Genomic DNA, 13,527 nt, shown 5'->3' with positions numbered 1-13,527 from the left:
AGATTTGGCGCAGGGACAACTGCAGGAGGAGAAACTGAGGAGCCCTCTGCTCAGCAAGCCTGTGGGGTTTCATTCCCCATTCCGAAAAGAACAGCCCAGAGTAATACAATCACGAGATAAAGGAAATCGGGAGTTTGGGACCAACCCACCCTTTCATTTGAAAAGATTCCTTGTCCCAGGACAGAGCTAAGCCTGGAATGGAAACCCCAGACCAAAATGTTGGGGTTCCCCCCTCCAACCTGGGTGACCAGTGTAGCAGCCACAGTGTGGGACCCCCACCTCCCTTCTTTAGGCGACCTCCTGGGGTGATTCCAGTGCCCTACACTCCCCTGGGGAGGGCAGGGGGTTGGGGTGCACCATCCATCTAGCTTCATAATTAGAGGACACGTGGCCTTGGGTCACTTGCTTCATCTCTCTGAGCCTGTTTCATTTGCAAAACAGCATCATAAGATTTAAATGAGATGATGTTATCTAAAGAGCCCAACACCTGTGGACACCTGTGCAACTAACACTACAAGCTAGTTCCTCTGTACTGCCCCCCAGCTGGGCGCTGGGCCACGCATCCGCTGGGCTACATTATTTCGTTCCACATCTCCCACTGCATTCTCTCCGTCACTGTGCCTGTCAAAACCACTGGGGCTTTGTGAGGCTGGGGGAGGGGAGATATGAGAATATGACTCTGACACGGAGATGGGGAGGCAGTACTCAATGCTTTATCCCATAATGAGATCAAAGGGTTAGTAGAAGGTCTTACAAGAGCCTAAATCTCGTTGTATCAGGAAATTAACCCTCTAAAGCGCCCTCATTTGGGAACAATTATATTTAATTCTAAACTATAAGAATCTGAGAAAACCATATTAGGAAAACCTGAAATAAAAAACTACCAATTCACATTTAAAAACAAACAAAACTTCTCTTTGCCTCTAGGTCCTTATATCACAAGCAAAAAAATTGTATGGTGTGCAGAAATTTGAAAAAAAAAAAAATAGAGACTTTATTTAGTCATTCTTTCCCTGAGTAGATGGTTATTGAGCAAGTGCTCACTGAGTGCTGGACACTGTGCCCAGCAGCAGAGAGGCAGGGACAGTCTAGCAGATTCAGTCTGAGCCTGCGTGAAACCTCCCGTCCAGCTGGGGAGAGCGACCTAGACAAGGGCCACACATCCGCGGCTCCCACCGCGCCTGCAAGAAGGAAATGCACGGGGGCTCTTACAGCGAGGAGGCTGATCCCCACATAAAATCGGTCCACACTGAAAGGAGCATTGGCATACACTCTATCATTTTTTTTTTCATTCTACTATTTTTAAATATTTTTTTTATTGATTTCAGAGAGGAAGGGAGAGAGAAACATCAATAAGAGAATCATTGATTGGCTGCCTCCTGCACGCCCTCTACTGGGGATTGAGCCTGCAACCCAGGTCTGTGCCCTGACCAGGAATCAAACCATGACCTCCTGGTTCATAAGTCGATGCTCAACCACTGAGCCACACTGGCCAGGCTACCTTCTATTTTAATTACTTCAGAGGAATTGATTTGAATTTCATAACCAAAGGCAATTGCCTTCTGATCCAAGTGTATGCACACAATGGGTGCTCTATAAATATTTCTGTCCCCAAGAGTTATAATTTTTTTAATTTTTCCACAAATCAACAGTGTTCCTTTTAAAAACATATTTTAAATAATTTCTAGAAATTCCCTATGGCTTTTTCTAATCTTACAGACGGCGAATAAGAGGCAGTCTGTTTATAATCTGAACACGTCTTTTGCGAGGGATTGTGGGTTACAGCTCAGTGGTCAGTAGCACCTGGGGCTTGTTAGAGATGCCCGCTCTCAAGCTCCGCCCCTGACCCACGGACCTGGAGGCTCCGGAGGGGGGGCCGCTGTCTGTGTGCTGCTGTGCACAGAATGCGCTCATGCAGAGTCAACTTGGAGAACCACAGGTCTCGCCAATGGAGGAGAGCAGGGCGAGTGCTAGCCCTGGGCCTTGGTCACAGCACTGGGGGTCGGGCTGTCACTTGACCTCACCGAACCGCAGGGCCCGGGTCTGTGAGAGGCCACGCCAAGCCTTCTCCGATGATACTGTTGTGAGATGACACTGCACAGCACACGGGGCGGGCAGAGTGGGTTTACAGTTGTGGGTGTGCGAAACACGGGGTTTATTCTTGTATTATTACAATCATTACCTGCATGGCTTTTTTTCATATGAACAACTGTAGACCTACTTTTGCCCCACCCTGTATCTGAAAGCCCCTTTTGAGAACTGGGATGCACATATTTCTTTTTCTTTATTTAAACAAAAGCACCACCGATTCTAAGAGAGTCCGGGACACAAGATATTCTGTGCGATGGGTTGCTCTCTCAGCCACGTGGCCAGTTTCTCAGAACCGGCGTGTTGTTTGTTGTTTAGAAAGCAGCTCACCACAGCTCGGAAAGCGTTCTCCACAAGCCACGGCCACAGACGGAGCCGTGGTCCCCGGGCTCCAGCGGCCACCGGGACTGCAAGAGGCAGAAACTCGTCTTCGACGACATGTAAGTGTGGACTCTGCGGCCACGGTGAGGGCCAGCGGGAAAGGGCAGTCCCACAGGGGAGGGGATGTGCATCTGGGATGCAGTGGCCATTCCTGCCGCAACCTGTCAGGTAAGCGTCCTCTCAAAGGGACGTGCAGCTGAACTTGAGTGGCCCCCGGGGCCTGGGGGGACTTCGGAACAGCCAGAACCACCGCGCGCAGGGGGCTGCAGCCAGGATGTCCGAAAGGAAGGCGAATGGCATCAGCGAGCCTTTTGTACTCGCGACTGTTGGCGGTTGTATGCTACTAGAGAGAAGCGTTTTTGTTTTGATAAAACAGGCAAAGAATAATAGTGATTCACTCCCGGAAGTTCTTTCCTCTGAAATGCTGTATTCTTGCCCGAGTCGGTTTGGCTCAGTGGATAAAGCGTCCACCCGCGGACTGAAGGGTCCTGGGTTTGAATCTGGTCAAGGGCATGTACCTCGGTTGCAGGCCCAACCCCTGGCCCTGGTCGGGGGGCATGCGGGAGGCAACCAGTCGATGTGTCTCTCTCACATCTATGTTTCTCGCTCTGTGTCTCTCCCCCCTTCCCTTCCCCTCTCTCTAAAAGTCAATGAAAAAAATATCCTCAGGTGAGGATTAAAAAGAAAATGAAATCTATATTCTTTACACCAGTATAAACAGTTCTTATACAGGAAAAATATCCTGTCATCGTCACTCCATCCTGCACTAAAACCCAAGTACTACTTCCTTTCCCAGCAGCAATTTAAAAGGAGGAGAAAGGAGAGAAGGAGATGAATAAAGATAACATCCTGGAATGCTCCTGAGATGCTGAAAGTGACAAATAAGTTATGAAAATTACTGAGGCTCTTAGGGAAGAAAATATGTGTCAAGGACAAGCCGGAAAGCAGAAGAGATGGTTTCAAGAGTTTGGCTTGACGCCTGTTTGCAACCTCAGCTGTGCTCCAGGCACCGGTCCATCTCTGTGTGAGGCACCACATTAAACGGGGCTGCAGCCGCCTGTGATAATGAGAGATCCACCCTCAGGCCAGATTGCCTACAATCCGGCCCAGGGACAGACACTAAACCACTAACCCCACCGGAGTCAGAAAATTAAAGGGTGCGAAATGTCCCCAAGTCCCAGCGTCCTTATCATAGAAGTGATAGTCCTCGCACCTGTCCTCCAAGGACCCCAGAATTTGGGGATAGAAAGCCAAGTACGCATTCTTTGTTAGTTTCATTTACTGAACATGTTCCAAGACCATTGGATGTATGAAAGGCTAAGGTGGTCCAGGACGCCCTGCCAGAGCGGCTCCATTGGTTGAGCATCGTCCTGTGCATGGAAAGGTTGTTGCAGGTTCAATTCTCAGTCAGGGCACATACCTGGGTTGTGGATTTGATCCCTGGATGGCACATAGGAAAGATAACCAATTGATGTTGCTCACATCAGTGTTTCTCTCTCCCTCTCCTCTCTCTCTCTCTCTCTCTCTCTCTCTCTCTCTCTCTCTCTCTCTCTCTCTCTCTCTCTCCTCTTCCCTCTCAGATGAGAGTTTTAAAGACAACAACAACAGGGTGGCCCAAGAGGACGTGTCTTTTTCTCCTCTTCCCTCAGCTGCTATAGCTGCACTCAGCTCCAAGCACGCTCTCCTCCTGGCCCTCACATCCTCCTCATCTTCTCCACGGCCCTAGGCAGCAAGGGAGGTCATCTTTGTTAAACAAAAAAAATTTCACAGCCCAAAGATTTTCTTTTTTAAAAAATTTTATTGAATTTATTGGCGTGACATTGGTTAGTGAAATCTTTGAGGTTTCAAGTGTACATTTCTATAATAGATCATCTGTATAGTGCACTGTGTGTTCACCACCCAAAGTCGAGTCACCATATATTTGACTTTCTTTACCCTGTTCTACCTCCCCCCAATGCCCTTCCCCGCTGGTAACCACCATACTGTTGTCTGTATCTGTGAGTTTTTGTTTGTTTGTTGCTTTCAGTTTTATATCCCAGGCATGAGTGAAATCATATGGTTATTGACTTTTTTCTGTCTGATTTTGCTTAGCATGATATCCTCAAGATTCATCCATGTTGTTGCAAATGACAGTATTTTATCTTCTTATGGCTGAGTTGTGTTCCACTGTATATATGTACCACCTCTTCTTTATCCAATCATCTATCAAAGGCCACTTTGGTTGTTTTCATGTTTTGGCCACCATGAATAATGCTGCAATGAATATAGGAGTAAATATATATTTATGAATAAATGTTTTCAAATCTTCCAGGTAGATACCCAGAAGAGGGGTTGCTGAGTCATATGGTAACTCTATTCTTAATCTTTTAGGGAACTTCTTCATTGTTTGTCATAGTGGATGTACCATATACATTCCCACCAGCAGTGAATGAGGGTTCCTTTTCCTCCACAACCTCTCCAACACTTGTTATTATTTATCTTGTTGACAATAATCATTCTAACAGGTGTGAGGTGGTATCTCATTGTGGTTTTGACTTATATTTTCCTAATAGCTATGAAGTTGAGCATGTTTTCACACACCTGTGGCCCCCTGTATGTCCTTGGGAGAAGTGTCTGTTCAGGTCCTCTGCCCATTTTTTAATTGGATTGTTTCTTTTTGTTGTTGTTGAATTATATGAGTTCTTTATATATTTTGGATGTTAACCGCTTATCAGAGGTGGTGTTTGCCTTTTTGTCTTGATTATGGTTTCTCTTGCTTTTTAATTCGATGTAGCCCCTTTCATTTATTTTTGCCTTTAATTCTCTTGCATTTGGATCAAATTCATAAAATTTTCACTAAGACCAAGGTCCATAAGTTTAGTACTTATGTTTTCTTCTATGTAACTTATTGTTTCAGGTCTTATATTTTGGTCTTTGAGCCATCTTGAGTTCATTTTTGCAGATGGTGAAAAATGGCAACCTAGTTTTATTCTTTTGCACGTGGCTTTCCAATTTTCCCAGCATCATTTATTAAAGAGGCTTTCTTCTCTATATTAGAAATTTTTGACTCTTTTATCAGAAATTATTTGCCTATATATATAGGGGTTTATTTCTGGGTTCTCAATTCTGCTCCATTAGTCTGTGTGTTTGTTTTTCTGCCAATACCATGCTGTTTTGATTAATGCTGCTTTGTTTTATAATTTGAAGTCAGGGGGTGTGACATCTCTGGCTTTGTTCCTTCTTCTCAGGATTGCTTTGGCTATTCGGGGTCTTTTGTGGTTCCATACAAATCTAATGACTTCTTGTTCTATTTCTTTAAAAAATGACATTGGGATTTTGATGTGGATTGCATTAAAAAGGCACAGAGTAGTGGATTGAATCAAAAACAAAACCCAACCATGTGCCACCTTACGGAGACACATCTCAGCTGCAAGGACAAATAAGACTCAAAGTGAAAGGGTAGGAAATGATTCTCCAAGCAAACGACACCAGAGAAAAGTGGTGTAGCCATACTTTCATCTGACAAAATAGGTCACAAAATAAAGAAAGGAACAAGATGCAAAGATAGACGTTTTATGATAGAGGGGACAATCTTCCAAAGCTTTTCTGAAAGAAAGGGGTTATTGAGCCAAATGCTGCCAGAAAAAGAACCAGGTCCTGGGGTGTGCGGTCCGACCCACCAGGAGCAGGGCTGTGGGGGCTAGGCCCAATCTTCTGCACCCATGTTTTGGGGAAGAAAGATGTAAGTTGTTTTGAAAGAATTGACCTTGGTTACAGAGTGGGACCAGGACACGGTGAAGCAGAGACAGTTCTAGGCTAAGGCTGGGTGCACAGTGCATAAAGATGAACTATTTACTAATTTTGATCACGTACGGGAAGCAGTCCTGAAAGTTTGTGCACGTACAGGATGCGGTGGCATCTTTGTTCCCTATAGAAGTTGATGCAAAGCTCCAACAGCCATTCAGGAATGTGAGCAGACTGTTGTTAGTTGGCCCACAGCTACTAACTGCTTACGTCACTCTTACCTCTCACTCTCCACCGCTGTAATTTAATTTGAGACATCACAGTATTTTTCTCATATCATTAATCCCCTAGGTCAGTGGTCGGCAAGCTGTGGCTCGCGAGCCACATGCAACTCTTTGGCCCCTTGAGTGTGGCTCTTCCACAAAATACCAACTTCTGCGCATGGGCCACAAAGTCGCAATCGCACTGTACATGCACGCCTGCACGTGGTATTTTGTGGAAGAGCCACACTCAAGGGGCCAAAGAGCTGCATGTGGCTTGCGAGCCGCAGTTTGCCAACCACTGCCCTAGGTGGTGGACATGTAATGTGAATACAATCAGTTGGTCATATATAATTAGGGTTCCGTGGTATAAATTGTTCGCATGAGCTTTAACCATTTGTAAAAACGGAAGATTAGAATTGTGTTTAATTACCACATGGAAACTTGCATTTGGAATTCATAATCTAACAACAGGATCAAACACTGATATGCCCAAATCATCAAACATTTCCAGCGAGTAATGTTAAGGGCCTGGTATTCACACACACACACACACACACACACACACACACACACACGGGAAATGGAAATGTAAGGAATCTTCTAATATTTGGACCAGAAAGCTAAGTCAGACACAGCAACAACAAAGTAATTGTACTTTGATCTGCAGTTTCTTGAACTACTTATACAAGAAAATGTTTCTCAGTTTATTGGGGCTGCAACTAATATAATTTTGTCACCATGTATATCAACCACGAGGCGCTGCCATGGGTCTTCCTATTAGCAATATGTCTAATTTTCCTGGCTGACAGCCACAATAAAACTGTTCCTCCTTTTATGGAGATAGATATAATAGAATAAAAAAGCCCTCTTCCGCATCCATCACAGGAAGAGGGAGATGTCGTGTTCCAGTCGCCCTGTGTCCCAATTGACTTGAAACCCATAGCAGTGAAATAAACATGCACCTCAACCCGCCACCCACCGCTGAACTAAGAACGTCCTGGGCAGACTTGTCAAGCTGGAAAAGTAGAAATAAGCATTGTGTCTCCCTGGGAGCAATAAGAGATTGTCTCTGAAGGGATCCCTGGGCGAGAAAGTCACCTAAGATTGTGTAAAAGGTCTCCCAGGTCCCATTGGTATGTGCTGAGGGCTTGCCAAGGGCCAGGTACAGTGGCAGGAAGCAGCCAGGATACATGATTATGTAACTACCTCTCAGTTATGAACTCAGGGGAGCGGAGGCACATGGTGACCTCCCCAGAAAGGTTTCTGGGACCACAGACTTGAGCGTCCTGCTCCTTCTCCCCTCTCCTGCGCCAGGCAGCTCCCCCACCGGCAGCCTCCCCGATAGATGCGACCTGACTCCTGTGTCGTCATTCCTGGCTTCTCACTCGGGGTGTCAACAAGCAGTGGAATGACCAGAGAAAGGCCACCAGTGGAAGAATAGATAAAGAGAGAGTAGCACTGACATCACGTCGAGTGGATGGAAACCCAATTACAACGATCCAAAAAGTAACAGATGCTGGGCTGTCATTTAATTCTTAAAGCCGCATCGTGTAGCTTCTTAAAAAAGTAAACTCATCCTTTGTATTATAAATACTCATTAATGGTTGGATAAACATGCAGTTCAGACAGCAGCTGAATCCACTGGGGGCCCAGTGACAAGTGTGGGATGAGCCCCTGAATTAGCGTGACATCCCCAGGGGTAGTGCCTGCTTCTTCCTTTTTGCCTGAGTGTCAGGGATCCACATGCAGGTGCATTTGAATCCTCGGGCTTCCAGGCCCCTTTCTCTGTTCCCAGCTAAACAAGCACCCGTGTGTGTCTCAGGATGCAGAAGGAACTGAACTGAATAACATGATTTTGAAAATGTGATCCGGGTCAGCTTGTTCTGCGAAAACTGCAGGCGCGGGTTGGCAGAGTGCAACTGCACCTCCTGGGCTGACATCACTAGTTGACAGCCACGGTCTTGAGGTGACACTGGTGTGATTACCAAGCTTTTGTTTTAAAAAAAGAATCATAAGAATGTATGTCAGTGAGTGACAGCATTGCATTCAACTCAGCTAGAAGCTGATCTCAGTGCAGAGCCAGGGGCTGTAAATCGCATGGTGTCCTAATTAGTGACGGGAGTTCTTGGCTGGGGAGGGAGCACAACTGTGTCCCAGGCCTCAGCACAGACGTCCTGGGCAGAGCTCAGTGGTGAAATGCTCGGCTGGAGAACGCAGCCTCGTTCCCACAGGCCATATTGCTGCGTTGGCAGCCAGGGACCCCGAGTGCCAGGCGCCTGCTGCTCCCAGAAGGATGGGCTGTCTCTTGCCCACATTTCACTAGGAAGTCGGTCACGATCATCACCTTCAGCCAGACGCCCCATCTGTCCCGTGGCACCAATAACAAGAGCCCGGCTCCTCCAGCCTCCGACATTGATAACAGACACTCTCAGCCACCGGGCGCTGGAGGCCGTGGCGTGTGAAATGTGCCCGGTGGGGAAGGAAGGGGACTTGGCATTTGTAATGTCCTTCTGCCCGGCAGTCTCAGGGCTAAAGGGATTTAAATCTTATAGAGGATGGGAAGATTCCTGTATGTAAAAGGTCGGATCTCACGCAGCATGATTTAGTCAGAGGACACCAACTGACATCCTTGAGTAGGCGATGACATCACAGGGCGCCCCCATGGAGGGCTTGCTGTGACCTTGCTCTTCTCCTGAGGGGCTCCCCGTCCCTTCAAAGCTGGACCCCACCTTTTCGATCAGTATGCCTTTATGTCCTTCATATGGGATTTTTTTCCACCACGGAATTCCTGCCTCTCAACCAGGTCCTTATTTTGTTCTAACCAAAAAAAGAGAGAGAGAAGGGGACGTAGGCCTGGGGGTGGGTGGCAACAAAGAATTCAGATTTCCCTGTTTGAAATATTACCTCTCTGATCATTTTAAGGGTTTTGTTGATGAGAGAGAGAAACAGAGAGAGAGAAACATTGGTTTGTTATTCCACTTATTGATGCATTCATTGGTTGATTCTTGTACGTGCCCTGATGGAAGATCAAACCGAAAACCTTGACGTGGTGGGACAACGCTCTAAACAACTGAGCTACCTGGCCAGGGAGTAAAGGGTTTTGTAATATTATTTATTTTAAACTACAGGCCCGGTGCACGAATTCATGCACCAGTGGGGTCCCTGAGCCTGGCCTATGGGATTGGGCTGAAACCGTCTCTCCAACATCCCCCAAGGTATCCTGGATGGCAAGAGGGCACAGGCCAGGCAGAGGGACCCCACCAGTGCATGATCGGGGCCAAGGACTGCAGGAAGGCTCCAGGGCATGTCCAGCCCGTCTCACTCAGTCCCGATCTACCAGACCCCAGCAGCAAGCTAACCTACTGGTGGGAGCGTCTCCCCCCTGGTGGTCAGTGCACATCATAGCGAGCAGTTGAGTAGCCTTAAGATATCATACGCTTTGATTGGTTAAATGGACAACTGAACACTTAACGTATTAGGCTTTTATTATATAAGATGTCACACCCAGGGAACAACAAAAATCGAATTGATGAGTTTCCATTTCACTAGAAAGTTGCTTTTGATGGAATAACAAACCCTGCCCCACTCCGCCCGCATCCTGGAAAGCGCGTGCTGTTTTCTGTGTGTGGCCGTGGCCGAGGGAAGCAGTCATCTGCACAGCCAAGGCCTGAAGGAGGCACAATGGCTGGTCGCTGGTGCTTCTGAGAAGCCGGGGCCCAGGGACTCGGGGCCCAGCCAGCGCCGGGGTTAGAGAACACAAGTTGCAGGTGAACCCATGCTTCCTAGATGCAGGCCACCTGCAAAGCCAGCTCCAGCCCCGGAGGGCGGGCTCCGCAAGGCCTCAGCAGCGGCGTCACTCAGCGCATCGAAACCGTTCCTGGACTGCCCTGTTTCAGCTACAGCGTACACTCAGTGTTAGTTTTAGGCGTACAGCACAGCAGTTGGACATTTATGTGATTGACAAAATGACCCCCCAGTAACTCAAGTACCCACCTGGCACCATACATAGTTATTGCAATATTACTGATTATATTCCCCATACTGTGCTTTATATCCCGTGGCTATTCTATAGTTCTGATCCCTTCACCTTTTTCACCCAGGCCCCCACCCTCTCCCATCTGGCAACTTCCTCCACATTCTTCTTTGTGAAGACAGTACCCCAACACTCAGGACACTGGGGCGCGTCTGGGGTTTATCAAATGGCAGCTGACGGGATGTCAGGTGATAAATTCACTTGGCATGCAGTTGCCTATTTGTCTGGTTTGGATTTCAACTTCACCAAGAAAATTACTCCCATTTCTGCTGTGCCAAGGCACCTGTTTATTCAAACAGCCGTGCGCTCCTGCCTGCCAGGTTTCACAGAACAGGCTGGCGCTGCTGGGGCTCCTTCCCAGAGGCAGGAATGACAGGAAGCAGTCTGCCAGCCTCTCCCTGGGAGCCCATTCAACTCTGTCTCCTCCACGAAGGAGAACAAAAGGACAAGGTTGCTGTAATCCTGGAGGGCCAGAGAAATATTAGGGCAGCTCAGACCAGTCGCTGCTTAGAAGGCAGGCGCGTGCTGGTAGGTGGGAGGGCGAGGAGAGGAAAAGAAAAAGAACGCAGCATTCTTGCGGATCAAGTGCTCAGATTATTTTTGCTGCGGAGACCACTTATGACAAAGATACATGCAGCTAAGCGTTGCCTTTTTAGGTCACTCAAGGCCCATTTCTGAAGATCAGCCCAAGCTACACAATTACATGGGTGATGTTTAATTGAATTTTTTTTAGGCTTGCTCCTGTATCCTCATAAAATACCATCACTGACAAACAATGTGAAGAATGTTATTATCTAAACGAAAAACAAAATCTTCAGGTTTTCCGTGTTAAAAAAAAAAAAATAGAGTAGATGATAAATCTGTCTGAACACTGAGATAATTAGATTTCGTCTTAGTACCTTTATCATATCATGTTCTGTAACCGCCACAATAGTAACAACAATTTCATTTTCCTGCTGACTTGAGCATTGCAGGTGGAGCGATGGCTGGTGACAGCACGCATCCTCCGCTGGACAATTTCAGCGACATCCCATTGGTCCCTTTGCCTCTATAATGATCTGGTCTAGAAGCCTGGCACCAGAAATCACCTAAAAGGAGAAAAATGGGCCAATCTTCAGGCCGTCTTCAGTGAGTCAGTGTAACGAGCCCTCCACTGCATGCAAAGATGAGAATTCTAATGTGTTCGTAAGTGGCCTCTGGATGGTGCATTTCCAGCATCTCAGGTTACTGGTGTTGCTGCAGGGATACAGTCAGAACATTAGATGTGTTACTTATCCACGTCCACTCTTATGAGGGTTTGTGACTCAGCCTTCATATCAGGTTTAAAAATACATTCATATGCTGCGGATAAAAACAGCATTGATGGAGGACCCCATCATAGGAATTAGGAGGCACTGCCATCCATAAGGGTAATGTAGAAGGCTTGTAAAAACTGAGATGTCTTAGCTTATTATCAAGAGAATCCTTTCATGAAAACGAAATGCATTTGAAATAATGATCTGTTAGCAACAGGACCTACCAAATGGGAAGGAAAAAAAATGACCAAACTCATATACTGGAGTGTAGAGCAGATAATGATGTAGAGAATTTCAGGTTGCCATGGAGACGTTCTCTGGCTCATTGGCTATGTTGCTGCCATCAGAAGCCACCACTCTCTTCTAAGCTCAAAATGAATTCGGTGCTATTCAAGGGGAATTCATTTTCCTTCTCCCATGTGCCTAAAACTGCAGGGTGGGAAAGATCAAAGAGGCCACAGCGTCGTCCCTGCTGAAATGTACCAGCTGCCGAGTTGTGTGAATGCAATGACTGTAGCCCAGGGGAGCTCAGAAGATAACTGAATGCCCAGAAGTGTAGTGTGAACAAGAGGTAGTGCCTCAGATTAGGAAAGAAAGACGTGAGAATGGACCAAAGTAACCAAGAAGGCCTCGTGGCAGTAAAATCTGAGGGATGGGTGATATTTGGCTCGTAGTAGGACTCAGTGAAGGAGCAGAGAGGAGAATATTCCAGACAGGAGAAAAAGTGGGAGCAGAGCTGCTAAGACAGGGACAACATGGTAAGAAGACAGTGAGGAGGCGACCCCTGTGGTTGGAGGCCTTGGTGAGTGAGTGACAGCTGGGTGAGATTACTGGAGGCCTGAGCTGAGATGTCCTGGGCACTGCAGAATGGCTGTAGGTCTGTGACAGGCTGGTGAGGTAAGGAAAACCATATTGTACAAATATTGATCAGGACTGAAGTCCAGGATAGACTGGAGGGGAGTGAAACTGTAACCCAAGGGAGGTGCCTGGAGCCTAGATTTCTGTTGTGGATATTTCCTTGAGAAAAAAAAGGGGAATTTATTTACAAGAAAGCATCCATGGCATTTCATAACGGGAGAAACTGATGGAAATACTTGGACTCCTCTTCTGAACAAATGGGCTCTGGGACCACATCTGAAGCTCAGGAGTCGGACCTGGGTTTGGGCTAGCAGTGGAGTTTGGTCTTCGTCTTCGCCACATGAAACAAAGGGAAAACCAAACAAGAAAGCAGAGGACTTTTTTGGTCAGTGAAGCTGCTCTGTCGGATACTAGAATGGTGGATAAATGTCATTCAACGTTTGTCAAAACCCATAGAATGTACAACATCAAGAGTGAACAGTAGAGTGCGCCAAGGGCTGTGGGCGATAGTGATGCAGGTTCGTTGACTGTAATGAATGTACCACTCTTGTGGGGGATGCTGATCGTGAAGGGATGCTGACGGGGGGTGAGGCAGGAGATGCATGGGAACCCTCGGTGCTCTCTCCTTCCTGTCAACCGAAACTCGCTCTAAGAAAATAAAGTCAGTTCATTAAAAACCAACAACAAAAATCTGTAAATCGCCGGAATTGGAATCAAAAGACCTAGCAGACAGCCATCGTGTATTCAGAGGTCAATATGGGGACAAAGAACTTTGGAAAACAACCATGTAAAGGCCACTAAAGCCATTCAAACAGAAGAAGTATGGACATCTAGGAAGGGAACTGGAGAAACCAGAGTCCGTAGGACCAGGGCCTTCAATGAAGGA

General features: G+C 46.8%; 1 protein-coding gene across 2 annotated transcripts in view; it reads left to right on the top strand.

Annotated features, from left to right (window-relative positions):
* The window catches only part of AFF3 (ALF transcription elongation factor 3), a gene marked incomplete at its 5' end in the record, with an annotated part of 493,443 nt that overhangs the window by 454,558 nt on the left and 25,358 nt on the right, over nt 1-13,527 (top strand). For both annotated transcript variants that reach the window (XM_081100521.1, XM_081100522.1), the window contains one exon: nt 2,407-2,528. In XM_081100521.1, the coding sequence (XP_080956647.1) occupies nt 2,407-2,528 (122 nt within the window). The remainder of the gene's footprint in view (nt 1-2,406; nt 2,529-13,527) is intronic.

This window comes from Myotis nattereri (genome assembly GCF_964212035.1).
Source record: "Myotis nattereri genome assembly, chromosome: 10".
Lineage (NCBI taxonomy): Eukaryota > Metazoa > Chordata > Mammalia > Chiroptera > Vespertilionidae > Myotis > Myotis nattereri.
This window is presented reverse-complemented; position numbering and strand designations above follow the sequence as displayed.